A 23,421-nucleotide genomic window follows, 5' to 3' on the forward strand; every position below is an offset into this window, starting at 1 on the left:
ATTACTGCTTCACGGCAGAAATAGGCGCCGTTGAGGTACCTGGTATTGGTATTCTAGCCGGCATCCTGTGCAATGGAGCCTTCCACTGGTAATATACTATCTTGTATAATAGCAAAGCTTTTCTATATAGGTACCTATAAGTATTCTACATAATTTTGTACCTACTTTATCAATATTAAGTTCAAGTTGTGTGTAAGTATTAAAAGGGCTCTTATTATTTCTAATATATTTTTTTCTTCCATCTGAATAATGCGATCTACGACGTGTGATTGCATAAATACCACTTGGCTACACAATGACGATGATGTCTTGGGAATTGGAGCTTGCTCAGCTACAGTATAAAAAGAACAAAAATGGAACATAATAATTTATTATAATAACCTTACTGTCCAATATTCAAATCAGATAACAATTTATCAAAAATATCATCTGTCATTACTTTATTACTTTCATTTATCTTGGTCATGCCATTCTGAAAATCACCAAAATCATCTCCACCGTCAACCAACCCAAGCTCTGTCAATAACATCAGATTGTCATTGTCATTTGCATCGTTACCAATGTCAGATCTAACAGTTAGACCGGGTAATAACTGCTCTGTTTCTGTCTCACTTCTATCTTGGTTCTCTCGCCTGTTGACTACTGTAGGCTGTTTTCCCTCTTCATCACATATATCGTGGTACTCCTTTATTTCTTTACCGAATTCGATTTCATCTTCTTCATCTTGGCTATCCTGAAATGAGTTTAGTGATATCAATTTACTATTTACTACAAAATTCGGTTGATTTTACTCCAGTCGAATTTATTAAAGTTAAAAAAATAAGACACAAGCACCTTAATATTAAAAAAAAGAGTAACAGACTATTATTTATAAATCGTACCGTAGATATAAAAATTCAGACAACAATCCTAAAGTTCAGGATAAAATAATCATTGATTTAGGTACCACAGACATTGTGCAGTTTTTTTCACTCTTGACTAGTTTTACATGTATAACGCTGTTGGCTTATAATGATGAATTTCAACCAGAAATTTCATAATTCAAAATAGTCAACAAGATAAAGCAGAAATTCCTCACCTGTATAATTTGTGCGGTAGACTTGTACTGAAAGGCATTTTGTGACAAATCAACTTCTACTGGAAACAGTGAGGTATTATCTTTCAGATGATCCACACATTCGCTGCAAATTTATAAAAATAAGGTCACACTTAATGTTAAGCGCTTTAAGGCTAGCATGTAATAATATATCATCTAGAGTTTTGCTAAAGCAAAACTTAGAAGCAAAACAATATTTGTGTTATGTCATTGCTCATGTGTTTTTAAATTTATTGAATTTTTAATAATGCCATGAAATTAGTCTCTCTCATTTAGACCACATACTTATAAATACCTACAACGACTGTGAAAAACGTAATTCCTTTGTTTTGTTCACATCGTTCAGTTTATAGACGATTATACGTTGTTTAATTTACTATTTTAACTTACTTGTAATATACCGCCAGTCCCTGAATGAACCGCTTGAGCTGATAGGCAACATCCTGGGTCTTTTTGTTCTCCAATAACTCCAACTTTATCAGAACGTCTGACCGCAATCTTGCGAATTTGGTTCGTGCGTCTTGTCGGCAACGCAGTATTAATCTACAAAACGAACGACTCAACTATTAATGTCTACGTAATGAATTTAAATTCCGTAGAAGTAGCTGCGAAAAATGCTCAGCAAAATATATATATCCACCAGAGATCCGTGGCCTGTCAAGGCTTGCAATTCGTTCTTTCCTAGAATGAAGATAAACTAGCTCTAACACTTAACAGGTTCCATCAAAATTTCGCTAGCGAGTGCTTATATACATCGTAATGTTAGGGATTTATAAACCTACAAAGGCACAAGTATCGGGCATTGTACTGATTCGCTCTGCCACACGATGGACCCGGCACCCGCATAGTGAATCCAAGAAATACGAAGAAGATCGCATTTCACCTAAAATTTGCAGTTTAATTAACAGACGCGTGACAATATTTACAGAACTGGCATGTATATTGTCGAATAGTTAAATTTAAGTAGTATTTTTCAGGCATTTCTCCACAGATATTGATTTTCAGAATAGCGGAATAAATCTGGACTCCAACGCTGCTATCGAATCTGAATTCTCAAAATATTTTCCTCCATATTATTATTATTTTGAGTTAATTACTGAGTGACTTTATGTAATGTTTGCCCGCAGCTGTATAGTCATCGAACCCACTTCTGCCTCAGAATAGCGGTGTAATGGTGTTATCCTATTTAAATAATTTGAATGCTTTAATAAATACAGGCAATTTATACAGTTTATCTAGTCCTTCTGGGACATTCATCCACAATGTGAAACCAACTTCAAAATCATGCGCATATTCTATTGTTATAAGCGAGTAGGCGGTGGTGATTACTTTAGATGTATTACTTATGTAACCTAAATTTTCCTGCCTATTCCATGAGGGTATTAAACCTACTGCTGGTTGTGGCTCACCTATACTCATAATTTCCCGTCTCCACCCTGTACAGCGGCTCTTGCAGCGCCGCGAACCCATATTCCTCATCATCCATCTCTTTTACCTTGAGGCAGTATGAGAGGTACTCAAACTTGGCATCGGCGTACTTGCGAATGGTCAGTTTTGTGTCGGGGATGGCTTTATTCAGATACGTTCCCATGTCGGCAAGAATCTACAACATTTATATTTTTACATGCCAGGTTCGTGGAAGTTTTCTGATTAAAATAATATATACTGCAGTGCATAAGGCTGAAGTTACGAAAATAGAGTATTCCAATCGCTTCTTTAGTAGAATGTAAAAAATTCAAAACAGTTTGACGTTTTGAAGCGATTAAGTACTGTTACATGCTACAAATACATGTAAAGCTAATTGAAGTATATAAAACTGAAGGAACAGATATGTCACCGGTTTCAAAGTTTTCAACATTTTGATGCCATCTCTCTCCAAGAGCCGATGATACTGGCCGAACTTTGTGAAAGCCTCCGACGCTCTAGCCTGTGGTTCTCTCACTCCGATACCGGCAAATATATCTCCCAAAGATTTAAACGTTTGCAGGAGATCAAAATACGACTTTAGCATTCTGAAAAAAAATATGGGACAAGAGAACACACAATCATATTAGTGTCTATAACTTAATGGAAATTTACATTATTTTCAAGTTGTTTCAGATTTTTATCAAGTTGGGTAACTTCGTACTTTTATTTTTCTTGGATAACCTGTTAATACAATATTGTTTACTTGCAATTTACACACACTAACATCACTATTTGAAAGTCTGCGGAAACTCCCAACTACTTGAAAAAAACAAGCGTAAGAGACTCAATGAGCTGTTTTAATGGTTCCGTAAGCAAATAGTTATCAACGGGAACTCATAAAATGCATCATCAGATTATTATTATTACAAAGTATGTTATGTTAAAAAGAGGAGCGAACATAAACAGGACAGGCTACGCCAAGTGTAGGGACCAAATACTATGTAATATTATGGGATAAGGTGTCTGTATATAGTAAATAAATAATATAATCTGGCACTTACAGACAAATAGCACAAAAAAAAACACAAATTTTTTACCAGTGGGAGGCTCTTTTGCACTGGATGCCGGCCAGATTATGGGAACCATAACGGCGCCTATTTCTGCCGTGAAGCAGTAATGTGTAAACATTACTGTGTTTCGGTGTGAAGGGCGCCGTAGTTAGTGAAATTGCTGGGCAAATAAGACTTGACATCTTATGTTTCAAGGTGACGAGCGCAGTTGTAGTGCCGCTCAGAATTTTTCAATAATCCTGAGCGGCACTGCATTGTAATGGGCAGGGGTTATCAATTACCATCAGCTGAACGTCCTGCTCGTCTAGTCTCATACTTTCATAAACAAAACAAAATACATTCATATGACTCCTACTTTTTAGATAGTTCCACCAATCTCTTGTAGGTGCTCTCAGTATCTCTCATGTCGTTGAGTTTAGCCACCAGGTTGTCGTTACATAGGATGGCTCTTGACAGTCCCAGGGCATCAGCGGTTCCCGAGGACATGCTCTCAACGAGCCGGTGCTTCATCTTCTTCGATATGATGTCGAGGGACTTGCCTTGTTTGGGGTCTGCGTGAAGTTTATTGTAGTTTATTGTTACTTGTTCCTGTAACCATCATTGATTGAATTATTTATTTATTTATTAAGTACAACCACATTACCTACTCATAATATTATCTTTACAAACTAGTTTTATATATACAGGGTTACGTGTCTGATATTTTTTACGCTTTGCCAAAACACTATTAAAATGCTAATACTAAATGACTGAATCTTACAATAATATAATTAAATAAATTCTTAAATGTTACCAAATCTGATTGTTCTGTTTATTATTTTATTAGTTGCCATACATTTTGTGGCTTGGGTGAATATAAAAAATAGGTAAATCATGTCATTGAGTTTATACAAATAAAATTTGAAAACAAAATTTATGAACGATGCGGGACTCGAACCCGCGTCCTCTCACGTTCCGTGCGAGCGCTCTTTCAGCTAAGCCAATCGTTATAGTGATGTCACTATAACGATATGTATCGGTGATAAATATTATATGCTTGGTTCACTCTCAGCCTTTTCCATAACCCAATTTCAACTGAACTTACAATAATTAATAGTTTTATTACTTGAACTGGTAATTGAATAATTTCAAACAGTTGAAGGTTGGTTTGTTACACAATATGTGACCGTGCGATTTACCAGTAACATGTAACCCAAGAGTGGCATACGTGTTCGATGCAACTATCAAAAAATTAAAACAGTTGTTTAAACCTCGAAAAGTTAAATATTTCTGCCACCTCTTGAGACACGAAAGATACCAACTGCTCCAACTTATAATGGTAGGTAAAGTATCTACTATTCCCAACAGAAGCGCTGGAAGAAGAAAAATGTCCTACAAATGATTTAAGTTTTCTTTAGCATTAATTCCGCCAACATTTGTTCTTAAAACAATTCGACACGTGTTTCGCCTCTACACGAGGCATCCTCAGGACGAGACTGATTTTGGCGAGACAACACGTCCTGACTGTCAATGTTGGCGGAATTAACACTAAAGAAAACTTAAATCATTTGTATAATTATGGATTTCCGCAAAGTAACGCCTAATTCAACGAAAAATATCCTGGTTGCGTTACATCTGGAAGTGGACAAAGACGGCCAGCGTAGAAATACTATTTCGCTTGTCGCAAGACCGAAAAATTCGCTGAGCTGACGGCCAACCTCCAGTAGTGAAGAGTCACAAGAAGAAGAAGACATTCAGCAAATGAACAATTAACTAATATTTTTTATTTTTATTTTATGGAATAGGAGGACAAACGAGCGTACGATTCACCTGTTGTTAAGTGATCACCGCCGCCAACAATTTCTTGCAACACCAGAGGAATCACAGAAACGTTGCCGGCATATAAGGAAGGTGTACGCGCTTTTTTTGAAGGTACCCATGTAGTATCGTCCCGGAAACACCGCACAAGGAAGCTCATTCCACAGCTTTGTAGTACTGGGAAGAAAGCTCCTCGAAAACCGCACTGTGGAGGACCGCCACACATCCATTTGGTGAGGATGATATCCTAACTTGTGGCGTGTCGTGCGAAGGTGGAAATTAGCGAAAATAACAAATGGTTAAAACGATAGTATTCCTCGGTGTGTGTGACTAAAATAAATGTTTACTTGCACAGACAAAGTGACACTCACCTTAGTAGATTGTATCATCTTGGCAACTTCAACTTTGGTTTTACCTTTCACACTCTGTCCGTTCACTCCTACCAACTCATCTCCACTCTGTAAGGTTCCGTCTTTCGACGCTGGTGTATTATCAAATACCTTAAATATTTAATTTTTATGTTAATAAGGGACGAGACGAGCAGAAAGTTCAGCTGATTACAATGCAGTGCCGCTCAGGAATCTACAAAAACCTGAGCGGTGCTACAATTGCGCTCGTCAGCTTGTGACGTAAGATGTTAAGTCTCATTTGCCCAGTAATTTACGGCGCCCTTCTGAACGAAACACAATAATGATGAAACATTACTGTTTCACGGCAGAAATTGGAAAAGGACATGAGATACCTAATCTTCAATTCCAAACTTGCTTATTATTTTTAAAAGCCAAAGGGCTTTAGATAAAGATCTACGCGGACGAAGTCGCGGGCACCAGCTAGTACATTATAATAATATTTGTAATCCCTACAGCTTTTTGCAATGCACGCATGAATAGCTCGCAGATTGCAGATTTTTTTCCTACTTACTGACACTTATCGTATTATTTTGTATAATTCACACTATATCTTTATAAATCATAGCTTATGTGTTATTCTGATGTCTAAGCTAATATTATTGTAAGGTTTCATTAAAATCCATTGAATAGTTTTTGCGTGAAATAGTAACAAACTTTCGCATTTATAATATTATTAGGAAAGGATAAAAAAATGATAATTATGACGATTGCAAAGTACTTAATCTAAACCTTCGTCAATAAAGATTATCTTTATCAGAGTTTTAATTCTAATTGAGATCGACTCCAGTACTTTTTTATAATTCAATTATGAAACTCATACCTGGACAATATAGAGGCAAGGACACAACGGGGCTCCACCACCAATACTGATGCCGATCAAGTTTTTCTCATCTTTGGTCAAAATAACACTACCGGACGTCACTGTCATACCCCTGAAAATTTTGGACAAGCGTTGTAAGACTCAATAATTACCTGACATTTCAGATACATAAAAGTTAGGCTTAGATTAAGGATTGGTCTCCGCTTCGCTCCAAGTAGATACCGCAGTTAGTCGCAAAGTGCGGCAACTAATACTACGCCCAAGTGGGCATACTCGAGCCAGTCTTGAACAATGTGCGACGTTGACGTGCCACATGTTCTTTTAAACTTTGCTAATAATTGAAACAAAATTTGCCGGGTTGCGTAGTAAAACTTCGTAAAAATAATACTACAAGAAATAGGAAAAACACTGGGATCACATATCATCAGTAAGTATTGTGTATTTTATTAATTTAAATGTAACAGTTGCCATTGAGTGCCAAGATGCCGCGCACACAAGCATATAATAGTTGCCATAATAAAAAAAAAACTATTGTTCTTAGGTAGTGCGGTATCTAGTTGGACGCAGTGGAGACTAATCCTTAATCAAAGAAATTGGGTATACTTTTTATTTTAGTTTTATGTTTTTTGTTATCATACATACCAACACACACTTTCTTACTGTTTATTTCCGTCCTCTCTGAATATCAACTCTATGTACCAACAGTAATACGAGTCTACTCCACAACTCACTTCACTGCTTCATGCAGCTCTCCGATTATACTTCAGTACATTTTATATAGAGAATTTCATTATATCATGATTTGTTTACTTACATGTCACATTTGAAACAACCACTTCAATCTAGGACTGTTTAAACTAACAAAAATACCACTCTTTCAAAATAGGGTGAATTCTAACTAGGTTTATTGTATAAATAAAACACACAAATGAGTACTTTTAGCATTTATTTCAGTTTGTACTTTAGCTTTTTTTACATGTGTAGCAGTATACATACAGAGCCTACAGTGTATTAGCACAAACTTAGCAAGGCCGCACACCAGGCATACAATTGTGTGGAGCAAACATCCACAATTCGAAAGCTTATAAAGCTTGATAATTATAATTGCATTGCGATCAATCTTGTTCTGAAGAGTACCGACATGTCCAAATTAGTATGACAATGTTTGACAGTAAGATTTGACATGGTTTGACAATTCTACTGTGAAACAATTTCATTATAACAACAGGGAGCATATATTACGAAATAATTCTTGATGTTATGATTAAATTTATAAAAAAACGTATTTTATTTATTATATACAGAACAAAGTCTGTTGGATTAGCTGGTAGTATATATATAAAAATAATCATTTTGGCGAGGTACTAAAATAATAGCTTGTACGTCGCGTGTCGCTTGGTGTGCGTCCCGACTAATTCATATTACAAAATTATGTACTTACCATAACGCCTATACTGTAGGCCTATAATATATACCAATGCAAATAGCCTATGTATAATTTTAGTTTCTCAACTTGAAAAGGTATTTCAAACGTATGTCTTTGACTTTATGACTTTGAGAATTTATTTAAATTATGAATATTTAAATAGTTTAATCAAAATAAAATTATGACTTTATGATATAAAGTAATTTTGCATGGAATACTTATTTTTACCTCTTAAAATAGAGAAACTTTATTATAACATACTTTGATATTTCCCTTCACAAAGAGATTTCCCACATACATATTTCTATACTGTAAAATTTATAATGATTTGTACAGTTCATAATTAGTTTCGGGTACTTTTGCAATGTGTCAATTCTGTTATAACGAAAATACATTATTTTATTGAATTTGTGTATTAAAACCCTTAATCAAATAGTAAAACTAGGCAAACAATTGGAAATATTTGTTACGAATTGTAATTAATTATTATCTTTATTACGAATTACGAGGTAACAAAACGCGTTATACAGGACTACCCCTATAACGCGTTATAACCACTACCACGTTATACCGGCAGTTTACCTGTATAGTATTAGCTATACCTACATATAACAAGTACACCAAGTATCATGTTAATATAGCCATAACAAAACTAGCCACAGTACAAGTAATTAGGTATATCCACACGTGTCACTCACATCAGATCTTGGTGTTGTATCAAAAATCTCTTACATCGCATGTCGTTGTAATCGCAATCGGTATTTTCTGTATCTTCTACGCTATAGACATATAAAAAAATATTTATTGGTGGATTTTACCGACCCAATTCCCGATCTAAACTACCTAACAACAACTTTTAATTAGCGATTCAATTCCGATGCAGTTCAGTTTAGGTACCTAAAATGAATCGCTAAGATTCGTACCATGAAGTGCCTTTAACTGAATGGCGTTTGAATCGTTTATGGAAGAATGAATGAAAGAAATTTGTATGTGGTCCGCGGTGTGAGAAAGAGATGACGCTCTACAGTCATTGCATAAGTATGACTCTCTTACTAGAACCATATGCGTTGTGCCTAAAATGATACGATTATAGCGTTTTTTTTTTGTGTAGAAATTACTACAAATACATTTTAAAATTGCACTTTACAGCGTCAAATTATAATACATGACGCCCCTTTTAGTACTTATTAAATAAAAGTATTGAATATATTTCTTTGAATTACAAATTAATGGTTTGCTTAGCTGTTTTCGTAAAAATAAACTGATTAAAACTAGATATGGACGCACCTCAATTCATGTTTGATTTTACAGGAACACAGAGTAGGTAGTACAATTTTTTTAATACATTTTTCCCAATAGGCAACAGCCAGGGGCCTTACTGCCTTGCCTTTAGTTTTGTCATTTTCGGTATTTATTTTTTGTATTTTCTTTTACAAAAAAGTTCAATAAAGTATTCTCATTTCATCTTTCATCAATTAAATTTACCCTTTCTGTATGTTTTTGATGTTTTAAAGTTATTAACAACATGATTCACTTTCCGCTAAGAAAGTAGCAACCTTTTTTTGAGTCGCTCACTTTGACACAAACTATGCAGTTTAGGTTGAAATGTTACCTCATGGTACGGATAAATGAACGAACTAAGACAGTTTGCAATTCAATTTCCGACTTGATTAAACGTCAACCTAAATTCGATCGCTTAAATGATGTCGTGGTATGAAATAGCGAAGCAGTTCATTTTAGGTCATCAATTGAATCGCAATAAAAGTTCATGGTAGGCCCGCAGTAATTGCTTCTTTTTAAATATAAAATAGAACAATAATAATTGAGACACGTAAAAACACAAGAATACCAAGAGAGGAAAAAGGGTTAGGGTTGCCAACCATTTTTATTATAAAGTTTTATACGATATTTCGAGTAATCTAATATAACTAGTCTGGCTATAAATTTTACTACAAATTAAAAACTTCCTATTTTTTTAATTTAAATTTAGAAAGCGTTTTTTATGTTGGAATCCTTGATCGTTTAGGGTAAATCAAGTATTCGTATCGCCATGATGGAAAGAGGTGTTACAGGAAAACAGGATTAAAGTTGCCTTGCACAAAACCAGTGCCTTAGTATTAAAAAGGAAGAATTTGCATTGAATTTGCATTTTAAAGTTGTGCTTGTGTAAAAGAAAAGTTATAGTCAAGTATTACTTTAACATAATAATAAAGATTGCGTTTCATTGCTATCTCGTTACACACTATAGGTAAGTACTTATAATACATAATAACTATTGAACGTCGATTTGAATTGAAAATCCTCATACTAACGAAAGTGTTGTTATTCTTATTTTATATTTTTCTGTAAATCGTTAATCCTAATTGGAAACAAACAAATTATAGTGAGAAATAAAGAGGACTAGGGTTTTTTCATCAAAGAAAAACTGAAAGTTGGTGCTCATCGTCGTTATAAAGGAGATGTCTCAAATAATGGTGGACTATTTAGGTTATTTTGTAAAATAGGATATGAAATTACCACCCATTAGGAAATTTATGCCTCAGACCTGAGAAGAATGGGTGCGAAGAAGAATCGCGGGCTTCTTTAAAAAAACCTAAAGATAATCATTTCTAATTCAATTGTTTTTTATTGATTGCTGAGAATTCAATAGATTAATTTAAGTCAGTTTTGTTCAGATTTCACTGAGCCATAAAAATAAATATATTTTTATATGTAACACAACTTACATGTTTAGATCAGCCCCCTTATTCATAATGGTCCGCTAACTTTAAAAAGCCACTAAGGAGTGTTTTTTCTCATTCTGACTTAGGTCAATAGAAGAAGACAGAGTGAGAATTAGCAATGCTTTTAGTTAGCAGACTATTATTAATAAGGGGGCAGATATATAATATCAATACTGTATGAAACAAAAATCACTTTATTTTAGATCATTTAATTTCTGTAGATTCATTTCACATAGAATATACAAAAAATATTAGTAGGAAATATTTTTTTTTGCTGTTGATGATATTATCAACTGTCGCCGAATATGAATATGTGTCGATATTTCTCGATCGGTCGCTTCTAGCCACGTCAATCTCCTGCCTCTAAATATGAAGTCCTCTCCATAAAAAATATGGAGAGGACTCCATATTTTTTTTCTGTGATCAATAGCAAATGGCAAAACGAAGAAAACAGTGCGTCGTAGAATTGAATTAAATTTTTATTTTAGATTAATAATAATTACTTCAGATCGTTTAATTTTTTTTCATTTCCATTAAAAATCTTTACTGTATATATACAAAAGACGTTAAACGTAAAGTTTATTTTTAAGCATAACTATAGTGAAGTAAAATAAATCGTACTTTATTTTGACACAATGAAGTTTTTTTATCTAGTTCTTAATAACCTAAATATAATGTTTATTTACATAAAAGTGGCAACCCTGCCTGTATGTCTATACGTACCTGATTGTGGCAATTGGACGTTCATAATCTCTAGCGACAAGCTATATTCTACGAGACAAGCGATATTGTTCATACAATTTAATATTGATGATAAATTAAAAAAAATATAATTAGGTGGCCCTTACAAGATAAAGAGCACTGTATAACTGACTAGCTTCTGACTGCGACTTCGTCTGCCATACATTATGTAGTAAATTGTGTTTATGTTATGTTGGCTATCTTCATATAGCCAAATGGTTAGTTACCCTGACTACTAAGCTAGAGGTCCCGGGTTCGAATCCCGGTAGGTGCAATCATTTATATGATGAATATTGATGTTTGTTTCCGAGTCATGGGTGTTTATATGTATTATGTTTAAGTAAGTATATTGTATTAAATAAATCGTTGTCTTGTACCCATAGTACAGGCTATGCCTAGTTTGGGGCAAGATAATTTGTGTAAAAGTGTGTCAATATTATTATTATTTTTTTACATATTTAACACCAACGCTAACAAACGCATAATAATATTATTGCAATATATAATAAATTCTAAGTGCTGACTTACTTACAGGTGTTACACACATTTTAAAAACATAGACACAAATACTATTTATACTGAATTAAATTGAGTACAACAACAATTGGAATATTATATAAATTTAATTGAATATCTTTAATATTAACGAGCATACTGAGCTACCATGGGTGTGTTGAGTCTTCTATGCTGTGAAAAATAATTTATTAATAAAAGCAGTTTTAATGTTATAACTACACAATTTGTTATGTTTTAAAGTGATAACCCTTTTAGGATTAATACACAAATAAAATTGGAAAACAAAACTTTATGAACGATGCAGGACTCGAACCCACGACCTCTCGCGTTCAATGCGAGTGTTCTTCCAACTGAGCCAACCGTTATGGAGCTGGTATAATGATATAACTAGTCAGCTGATCTTGTAATGATGTTTTAAGTAAGCAATTTGTTCTTATTTCTATGAAGTGTATTTATATAAAAGTAAATACTTACATATCCAGTTTTATCGGTAACTCGGCAACGGGAGGTTCTTCAACCAACACTGATGCACTAATTTCAAAATAAATAAAGTAATTAAAATAAAACATTTTCAAGAAAAAATAACACTCATAAGTCACAACAAAGATTACCTTTCATCGATAGAAAATAATAAGTCGGACTTAGACATTTCCATTTTCTGAGTGCTACGTAAAATAAAAAAAAAATAATTAGTTGAAAATGAGAAGCAGTGTTTTTTCACCGATACACATAAGCTGTATAATCATATATATATATATATAAAATTCTCAAGTCGCGGTGTTTGTAGTTAAACTCGTTCGAAATAGCTTGACCGATTCTCATGAAATTTTGAGTGCATATTGGGTGGTCAACGCCAAATTTTTATTTTTATTTTTTTGACATTTTTTTTTAAATTTGTATGATTATGTGTCAGCATTAAAAAATACATACAACTTCAAATTTTCACCCATCTACGATCAGCAGTTACTTTTGTATCGCGATTTTAATATCGACAATAAAACGTTTGGGTCAGTTAGTTAAGAAAATAATAATATAGTAAAAAATACATAAATAGTAATATATTAAAAAATACAGAATTAAGTTTGACATATTAGAATCTAATATAAAACATATCAAAATTTAATCAGTTTTAACCCTGTTAATATTTATAACAACGTAAATAACATCTGTGTATTTTTTACGTGATTCACCCGATGGTTACTGCTACTCTTATCATCTCTTGTAGCACAAGAGGAATCAGAAGAGAATTGTAGATAGTACGTTTCACGCCTTATAAATTGTCATATAAACGTACATACGAAAACCGAAAACACATTATTACGTGGCGGGCAAGGATCGAACCGGGAGCTCTATGTTGAAAATAAATAAATAACGGTTAACATAATATGTAACGTAAATAAAACGGTTAAATTTTGATATTTTTAAAACAAATTTCACAACTATATTTTACAATCTTCAAACTATTATTTATTTCTTTAGATCTTATATCCTTTCGGCCAGAACCACAGATTAACAGTTTAATTTATTAATCGAAGGTCATAAGAACTTCGTGGAAGTCAAAACAATTAATGTATGTCGGTTTAATCGTTATGAAAGACAAAAGTTACAAATTATTAAGTATTTAAATGAACTATTTAGAGGTTTTGATATTTATATTATGATATATGAAGATTGTAAAACATTATTTAAAAAATAACAAGAAACAAAAAATTACATTCTGTCCTCAAACATATAGGTTGCAGGAGCTGGTAACGGGTGTGATAAGTATCTTTGATCAAAAAAAGGATAAATATAACCTCTTTGGTTCATGTCGGGCCTGTAATTCTCAATAACACAAAAGCAAACTCATATAAATGATAAAGTTCTGCAACATAAAAGGGAATTTAACTGATAAACAAAACGATAACAGATTATTTAAATAAATGTTTTTACGTACATTCTGTCCTCTTCGTAAAAGAAATCTTCTTCGTATTCTTGCATCATTTTTTAACTTAATACAAACAGTAAAAATTAAACTTATTCACAAAATAGAGCCGTGTTTTACGTTTGTAATTTGTATTGATTTTTCGTATCGTATTAACATGGCAGCTATCAGTTAGACGTCGCTGTAATGTACTCAGCTCTGCGCATGTGTCGAAAAAAGCTGCCAATTGCTGTCAGTTTAATGTTCAGTTCGTTGTCAGTTTTACCGCGAAATCTTGTAATGAGGTTTTATTAAATATGGTGTTAATCACAGATTTGTTACAATTGAGATTCTAATTATATCATAATATTATGTTGTTTATGTGTAAAAAGGAGGAAATTAAAGCAAGAATTGGAATAAATAAATCCAATACGAAGGGTGTGGTTTTTCATCCCGATAGCTAGAGACCAAACACATCTAAAGCCACCCAGCAAATGTTTTGGGAAGTGTTAAATTGTATGCAAAAAATAGCACTGACCTTGGATCTTAATATTTCCACCTGTTCCTTCAGTGTTTTTAGGCAGTGTCAGGTTGATATCAAGAGGGCGCGCACCGCGAAACCTACTTGTCGCGGTTTTTGATCAGAAATCCCTAAATGTCTAGAGCAACGGGATCATGCCATTTCCTACAAAATGGGAAAATGTTATCGAATAAATTGTCACATTTTATATACTAATGTAATTTAATGTAAATACTTAAATATTGAAAAAAATGTTTTGAGTTTTCATATAAAAATGCGATGAAAGTTTTTCTCCAACATGTTAAATCATTACAGGAGATTTTTATCTAAACCAAAGAATATGCAGTGGGAGACTCCTTTGCACAAGATACCGGCTAGATGATGGGTACCACAACGGTGCATATTTCTGCCGTGAAGCAGTAATGTGTAAACATTACTATGTTTCGATCTAAAGGACGCCGTAGCTAGTGAAAGTACTGGGCAAAAGGAAACATCTCAAGGTGACAAGCGCAATTGTAGTGCCGCTCAGAACTTTTATGTTTTTCAAGAATCCTGAGCAGCACTGCATTGTAATAGGCGGGGCGTATCAATTACCATCAGGTGAACGTCCTGCTCGTCTCGTCCCTTATTTTCATAAAAAAGAATGTGTAATCGTTCAAGTACTCTTCTATTGAAATTACAGGACAAATTATATCTCTCAAAGAAACGAGTGCAATTGCGACACCGTTCAGAATATATGATTCAATCAAGAACCATGAGAGGTACATTAACTACTCTTTATTCTGTGGTGGTACTTCATTGTAATAAACAGGGCGTAACACTTTCCATTACGTGAACGTCTTGCTCGTCACTCTTTCACGATACGTATTTTTTTTATAAAAGAAGAACCGTATTGTGCAATTATTTAAAAGATGCCTAAGGATGTGGATTTTATTAGATACTGGACATCAATAACATCTTAATTAAAAAACAACATCCTGTTAAATATAATCTAAACAACTTTTTAGGGGAACGCAAAAATATTTTAGCAACATATAACGAAATGAAATTTTATTTGCAAGAAAACAACAGCAGTAGTTAAGATGTTAACATAATATTATTAATAATTCAATATGTTTCGTCAATTGACATGCAAATTATGTTATAGAGTTGTCTAAGTACCTAAGTAAGAAGTATAATGTATGCTCAATTAGTCGGCACAATACAATGTTAGCATTATCGGCTTCAGTGATGGTTAGGGGAGGGTATTAGCTATCATGGAGTGATAATATTATAGGTATCAAACATCAGCTTTAGCATCTTAACAACATCGTCCAAAAATTTTCATGTTAGCAAGAAGTTAAGATATACCCCCTTATTCATAATGGTCCGCTAACTTTAAACAGCCGCTTAGGAGTGTTTTTTCTCATTCTGACTTAGGTCAATAGAAGAAGACAGAGTGAGAATTAGCAATGCTTTAAGTTAGCAGACTATTATGAAAAAGGGGGTATGAATATTAACATAAAAAGCAGCAACTTAAATGACTGTTGGTATTTGTTATGGGTACTACCATCACTAATTTAATTCTGATGATAGTTTTATGTAATTAAATGTTATATTATGATAATAAATGGGCAGGGCATAAAGTTCGACCGGCAGATGGCCGTTGGGACAGTAAAGTCCTCCTAATGGCGACCACGTACCGGAAGACGCAGTGTTGGTAGGCCGTATGGATCGACGATCTGGACAAGATCGCCGGAATACGTTGGATGAGGGCAGCGCAGGACCGATCGTCATGGCGATCTTTGGGAGGGATTTGATTTGGATATAGGGAGGCCTTTGTTCAGCAGTGGACCTGAAGTATCTTTAAGAATAAATAAATAAAGAAAATTAGACTCAGCTCCAGGCCATAGAGTACAATTCAAACAAGCGTGGTTAGAAACAAGCCGAAAACAAACGTTGTTGAATTCATCAGATGTGAAGACTGGCCTCTATTACCGATCTTAATCAGCTGGATGATAATTTAAGGTGAGTTTTAGAGAGTATGGTATGCTGTTAACGCTGTGATAAATTTAAAGGACTAATTCTATTATCATCATTTTTTTTACGAGCTTCGTGTTTTAAATGCTATTAGCGTATAAGGATATGTAGATATATTATATCCTGTATACATAAGAATACTAATAGTAGTATTATTATCTTAATATATATAAATTACCTGACACGTTGTTTGTCCGCGATGGACTCCTAAACTAATGAACGGATTTTAATGGGGATTACTTCATGGAGTGCAGTTTAGTCCAACTTGAGAGATAGGATAGTTTTTATTTCATTTTCGCACCCATAATTATTTTTATGTTCAATATTTGTTTTGTATGGACATATTTTCTATGCGAGAATTTAGTGACGCACGGTTTGACAGTTCCAATGTGAAACAATTTCATTATATGAATAGGGAGCATTTTTTACGAATTAATTCTATATGTTTTGAAATATTATCGGCAAATTCGTATAAAACAGTTTTTTTAATTATCTACAGAATAACGTCTGTCGGGTCAGCTAGTATATATATAAATATGATATTATGTTCATATATATAAAGCCAACGGGTAACTGTTGTTAAGTGATGACCGCCGCCAATATTCTCTTGCAACACCAGATGAATCACAAGAGCATTACCAGCCTTTAAGGACGTACGTTTTTTGAAGGTACCCATGTCGTATCATCCTGAAAACACCGCACAAGGAAGCTCATTGCACAGCTTTATGGAATTGGAAGAAAGTTACTTGAAAACCGCACTGTGGAGGAACGCCACACATCCAAATGGTGAGGATGATATCCTAATTTGTGGCGTATCGTGCTTTTATACCGAAAGGAAAATCTCATTCTCACTAATTCTACCAAGATTAAATCAATATTAAATGCTTAATCAGCCTTATGCCCTACATTCTAAGGGTATAACAGTGCGAAGGTGAAATTCGGCGGCAGGAATCAGGTGAAACAGCCCTTCGGAACACTCCCCGTGGTAAATGCGGTAGAAGAAACACACAATTAAGTCAAGTTAAGTCACGTCTCTTCACAATGCCAGGTGATCAAACCGTTCATAGAGCACTGGGTCTTCGAAAATACCCAGTACTCCGATAATAGGCGAGGCTTTAAGGGAGGTCTTTTGAAGAGCGGTGAAACGACAAATGGTTTTTTTTTGTGGTAAACGCGCAAACTTGAGTCTTCTGGGGGTTAAATTGGACAAGTTTACATTTACCCCATTCCGCGACCTTCTCAAGAGAGGACTCGATACAAGACACAAGTTTCATCCGGCACTTGTTGACGATTTCCCTAGAGAGATCTACATGGCCCTTGTATACGGCATCACCAGTAGGTATTGTCATCTGCATAGATTACGTCATACCAATATATATCGATCCATGCGTCACTCAAACGGTTGGCTCAGTTGGTAAGAGCGCTCGGACGGAACCCGAGAGGCATGGATTCGAATCCCGAATGGTACATAAATTTTGGTTACAAATTTAATAAAAGATATGAAATTGCAATTTTGTACTCAAAAGTCAATAAGTTTTGTATATTTATTTAAACATTCATATCCAATTCTTCTGTCTTATAGGAAGGTCATAATGATGAACATAGGTTATTATTCAAAAGTCGTAGTCCCTGACTCATCGAAGTCAGCCCTTGTCCATCCGATCCAAAAAAAAGGAGACAGTTCGGATCCAGCAAACTACAGGCGTATTGCCATTACCTCCCTGTTCTCCAAAATCATGGAGAGCATAATTAACCGACAGCTCCTGGTATACCTAGAAGGTCACCAGATGATAAACGACCGACAGTACGGTTTCCGCAATGGTCGGTCGGGAGGTGATCTTCTGGTATACCTAACACATAGATGGGCGGCGGCTATTGAAAGTTATGGCAGTTAGCCTGGATATAGGGAAGGCCTTTGATCGTGTATGGCACAAGGCGCTCCTCTTAAAACTTCCATCATTTGGGCTTCACGAGAGCTTATGCAAGTGGACCTCCAGCTTCCTCACTGGGCACAGCATACAGGTTGTTGTCGACGGTCATTTTAGATTAAGTTACAATGGTTTTTTTTTTACAATTTGTCCGAGGATATTTGGACAGACCTAGCACAAGCTTCGGTCTAAATGGACAGCCAGTTGCAATCACCAGCCTTAAGTTTTAGTCTAATGCTTTGGTTTATAAATTATGGTATCTTTTTTTCGTCTCTAAAATAAAAAAAATAAAAACATAAGTGCTTAAAGGTAACGCAGGTATTCTCTGTAATAAAGGTACGCAAAGAATGAAATTCCGATGGGGCAATAAAGGAAGTAATTTTAACGTTATGGTCTGCCGACACTTAAGGCAGCATAAAGAAATTCATTACATAACAATATTGTAACGGTTCAAATCAAATTTATTATAATGACGTTTGAATAATATGTAAATAAGTAGTTGTAAAGCCTTCCAAGATTAAGTTAGCGAGTGGCTAAACACGACCTACTTTTGTTATACTCAAATGTATAGGTAGTTAAGTTTAATTATATTATATTTAATCTACAACTTCCAGCTTAATAATTACAAGATATCAATTTCAATTTATTGCAGTTCCATAAATACATTCCTTAAATATAACATTTGGACTACTTAAATGATTGTACAAAGTAGTATTATGGAGTTAGAGTATCGCAATTTGGTCTGAACCGTAGTAGGGAGACCCATATTTTTATTAAGTTTCGTTTGAGTCGTTTAGAAAATAGTAGCATTTTCAAATAAAAAGTATTTTAGTATTTTGATCAATTCATTTTCGTTATCTATGCTTCGAATTTTGTCTGGCAGATTATTATATATTTTTATGTAGATTACGTAAGGACTCGAGGTATGAAGTATTAATTTTGATTGCCTTTATTTTTATTATTATCTCTTATTATTCTTACCTCCATTACCTCTTATACATTTATCGTAAGAAGATATTGCCAATATATATGGAATAGATCACGGACTAGTAAAAAAAGAAGGACTCCGCGCCGTGATATTAGCAAGTGAAGCACCTTTATACTAGTGTGTGTGTGGTTACGGGGTATATTAGATACACAAGATTTTCTCCCTTAAATAATCATATATCCACAAATACTTTTATTGTTTTGTTTTTACACTTTTTCACAATGCACGACGGCATTTTCAAAATATTTTATTGCGACGCAAACTGATTGGTCACAGACGATGGCAAATCTCATAATGGCGGCCGATCGGCTTGTATTAGTGTAAGTGTATGCGTGGGGCTATGTATTTACATGTTTACCGGCTTTTTTTGGTGCCTTACTGTTATGTAAGGTGACACGGAGTCCTTCTTATTGTACTTACTTGTTTGGTGCAATCATTTAAATTTGAATCAGAAGGTTAGAAATGGGAAGATAAGGTAGGAATAGATATGTTATAAGTGCAAATTCCTTGCGGGACATTTACCCTCAGATATTGCGGCACTTTTGCACTAACGGTGTGCCTCAGACCTTGGACGTTAGATAACTTTATAATTAAAAAAAATTTTGGGTACCACAACGGTGCCTATTTCTGCCGTGAAGCAGTAATGTTTAAGTATTACTGTGTTTCGGTCTGAAGGGCGCCGTAGCTAGTGAAGTTACTGGGCAAATGAGGCTTGACATCTAATCTCTCAAGGTGACGGGCGCAATTGCAGTGCCTTGAAATACCAAAAATTCTGAGCGGCACTGCATTGTTATGGGCAGGGCGTATCAATTACCATATGCTGAACGTTCTGCTCGTCTCGTCCCTTACTGTCATAAAAAAAAGTTAACGAGTGCGGACACATCAATAGGTAGAATCGCATTATTCTCACATCAGGCATTGTAAAGGTTAAGTAACACAATGGAATAACTCTCTCTATTTCTTTATATAGTGTTTCGACATATATAAAGGACACGACACACGTATTATTAATCGCTTGTGACGAAACAATTTACATTTCGAATGCGGACTCTTACATAATTTCGCTGTAGACGACTACGGGCTTACACACGCAAAAGATAAAATTATAGCAAGATACTTGAGGAATAATTACAGGCATTAGAAACAGGGTGCAGGCCTCAACTAGCCTTAAATATTGGCTTGAGTGAAGTAAGTTGGATGAAAGAGGTCGTAATAGCTAGTGATACATTCATACAGTGTTTTACAAAGCTATATTGATCAAATTAAAATTCAAATATTTCCATTCAAGCTATGGATATCACGTATTGAAAGTCAGAAACTACTACCCATTCGAAAAAGTATATATGTATACCTCAGAACTGAGAAGTACGGACGTAACAAACGGCTATTGAAAGCAAGGGGGAAGGCCTGGCAGTTAGCCTGGATATAGCGAAGGACCTTTGATCGTGTATGGCACAAGGCGCTCCTCTCAAAACTTCCATCATTTGGGCTTCCCGAGAGCTTGTGCAAGTGGACCTCCAGCTTCCTCACTGGGCGTAGCATACAGGTTGTTGTCGACGGATATTGCTCGAACCCGAAGCCCGTGAATGCTGGAGTGCCCCAAGGCTGTGTGCTATCCCCTACGCTGTTTCTTCTGCATATCAATGATATGTTGGACCTCCAACATGAATTGCTATGCAGATGACAGCACTGGTGATGCCGTATACACGGGCCATGCAGGTCTCTCTCGGGAAATCGTCGACCAGTGCCGGGAGAAACTTGTGTCTTCTATCGAGTCCTCTCTCGAGAAGGTCGCGGAATGGGGTAAATTGAACCTTGTCCAATTTAACCCCCAGAAGACTCTAGTTTGCGCGTTTACCACAAAAAAAACCCCATTTGTCGTATCACCGGTCTTCGAGAACACTTCTCTTAAAGCCGCGCCTAGTATCGGAATACTGGGTCTCGAAATCTCGAGCGATTGCCAATTCCGTGGCCATCTGGAGGGCAAAGCCAAATTGGCTTCGAAGAAGCTGGGTGTCATCAATAGAGCACGGCAATACTTCAAGCCGGCCCACATTCTAGCGCTCTACAAAGCGCAGGTCCAGCTACACATGGAGTATTGCTGTCATCTCTGGTCTGGTGCACCCCAGTATCTGCTCGATCCATTTGACCGCGTGCAACGTAGAGCAGCTCGAATTGTCGGGGACTCAGTGCTCTGTGAACGGCTGGATCACTTGGCGTTGCGTAGAGACGTCGCTTCATTGTGTGTCTTCTACCGCATTTATCACGGGGAGAGTTCCGAAGAGCTGTTTAACCTGATTCCTGCTGCCGATATCCACCTTCGCACGACACGCCACAAGTTAGGATATCATCCCTACCATCTGGATATGTAGCGGTCCTCCACAGTGCGGTTTTCAAGGAGCTTTATTCCTCGTACTACATACCTGTGGAATGAGCTTCCTTGTGCGGTGTTTCCGGGACGATACGACATGGGTACCTTCAAAAAAAGCGCGTACACCTTCCTTAAAGGCCGGCAACGCTCTTGTGATTCCTCTGGTGTTGCAAGAGAATGTGGGCGGCGGTGATCACTTAACACCAAGTGACCCGTACGCTCGTTTGTCCTCCTATTCCATAAAAAAAAACTCAGTGGGCTTTTTTTCGTAAAAATATGCTTACAATGCCATATAGTACAATAAAATTTATTATTTGAGGAGGATTATAGAAACCTAAAGACGATCGCTCCATTCCCAATCTGTGATATCATTAAGAAAGTCGTTTATGTTATAGTAAAATTTACCACACAATGGATTTTTAACAATTCTGTTGAATTTCGTAATTTTTTGTTTTGAACATTTTCTGGGATCTTGTTGTAAAAGCATCGCCCAACAACTTACTAACTCAACTTAGCCGAGTATTAGCCATTATAAGTTTATGTCTGTTCCTGGTGTTAACATTATGGATATAATAGTTTCTAGCAAATTCACTAATGTGTTATACATAACATTATCAAGAATATAAAGAGAGGCAACAGTTATGATGTTTATATCTTTAAATTTTGCTCTCAGAATCCTAACTACTTAGCACATATTATAAAACAATTGGCATGACACGGCCTTGTGTCTGGCGTGAGTATGTGTGCACATATCGATTTTCTTTTTGCAAATCATATGTGTTACATAATCACTTAACATCCTTTAGATTTTCAAATTTTATTATTGCTGATGCAAGATCTTTCAATCTTAGGTTCAGGAAAGATATCAAACACTATTTTTTATTTGCATATAACTGCCCGTAACAGCAGCTAGCATAGTCATGATATTGAATCTTGACTACCTTACTATCCCAGAGATGACGGCCCATGATCACCCATAAGGGTTGGGGATGATGCTCATCGTCACCACCCACCACTTTCAGGTGATACATTGTAAATTTTTTTCTGGATCATAATAGTGACGCCTAATCCATGATTATAAATCGAGCCAAGAAATTTTTCCCATTTGTTTTTGTGCATCGGTAAGCATTCTGAGAGAGCTATGCTCGGAAAACTGAAGTGGCAGTGGGCAGGGCACATAGCTCGACGGACAGATGGCCGTTGGGGCAGTAAAGTCTACAAATGGCGACCATATACCGGAAGACGTTGTATTGGTAGACCCTGGGGGGTCTACCAAGATGGAGCTACGATCTGTTCAAGATCGCCGGAACATGTTTGACGAGAGCAGCGCAGGACTGATCGTAATGGCGATCTTTGGGGGAGGCCTTTGTGCACCAGTGGATTTCTTCCGGCTGAAATGAAGCATTCTGGTAATCCAGCGCACGGTAACCTTTATTTTATCCCTGAGCGTTCGTGTAAGACGTGATGCACTGTAACAGTCAATATCTTTATTTCATCGGCCTCTACCATTGTTGAGAAAACCGACTGAGAGTCACTGTTGATGGATGTTCTTCCTTCCACGTTTCAATTCGGTACACTTGCAACTGTAGAATGCGTTGGAGCGTTTGTTAGGTACTGAAATTTCTAGGTAACACTTTACATACTAAAAGACAACAATTTCTAAAAATTGAAAGATATTGCAAATTT

The 23,421-nt window shown here is 35.6% G+C and overlaps 2 protein-coding genes across 7 annotated transcripts in view; both read right to left on the reverse strand.

Moving 5' to 3' along the window:
- The window catches only part of LOC126972962 (uncharacterized), a 284,567-nt gene that overhangs the window by 89,530 nt on the left and 171,616 nt on the right, over positions 1-23,421 (reverse strand). The gene's annotated exons all lie outside the window — the stretch shown is intronic.
- On the reverse strand, positions 355-14,482 carry LOC126972969 (PRKCA-binding protein). 6 transcript variants are annotated; one of them, XM_050820072.1, is made up of 10 exons: positions 13,943-14,064; positions 13,721-13,822; positions 6,601-6,712; positions 5,742-5,870; positions 3,929-4,161; positions 2,934-3,108; positions 2,506-2,699; positions 1,487-1,639; positions 1,079-1,181; positions 355-733 (listed from the first exon to the last, which is right to left on the reverse strand). In XM_050820072.1, the coding sequence occupies exons 1-10, from the start codon at positions 13,987-13,989 to the stop codon at positions 383-385; spliced, it is 1,599 nt and encodes a 532-aa protein (XP_050676029.1). In that variant the 5' UTR covers positions 13,990-14,064; the 3' UTR covers positions 355-382. The 6 variants fall into 6 exon arrangements, with proteins under 6 accessions (XP_050676029.1, XP_050676030.1, XP_050676034.1 ...); XM_050820073.1 differs by having other exon boundaries at positions 13,721-13,870; positions 13,943-14,044; XM_050820077.1 differs by lacking the exons at positions 13,721-13,822; positions 13,943-14,064 and adding an exon at positions 14,448-14,482.

This window comes from Leptidea sinapis, chromosome 28, assembly GCF_905404315.1.
Source record: "Leptidea sinapis chromosome 28, ilLepSina1.1, whole genome shotgun sequence".
NCBI lineage: Eukaryota > Metazoa > Arthropoda > Insecta > Lepidoptera > Pieridae > Leptidea > Leptidea sinapis.

Excerpts from the sequence above, each read along its gene's own strand:
- LOC126972969 (XM_050820072.1), bottom strand. The coding sequence starts at position 13,989 with ATGATGCAAGAATACGAAGAAGATTTCTTTTACGAAGAGGACAGAAT. Across the intron at positions 13,823-13,942 it reads TTTTACGAAGAGGACAGAAT|GCCCGACATGAACCAAAGAG; the intron begins GTACGTAAAAAC and ends TGAGAATTACAG. Across the intron at positions 1,182-1,486 it reads GGACTGGCGGTATATTACAA|CGAATGTGTGGATCATCTGA; the intron begins GTAAGTTAAAAT and ends ATAAATTTGCAG.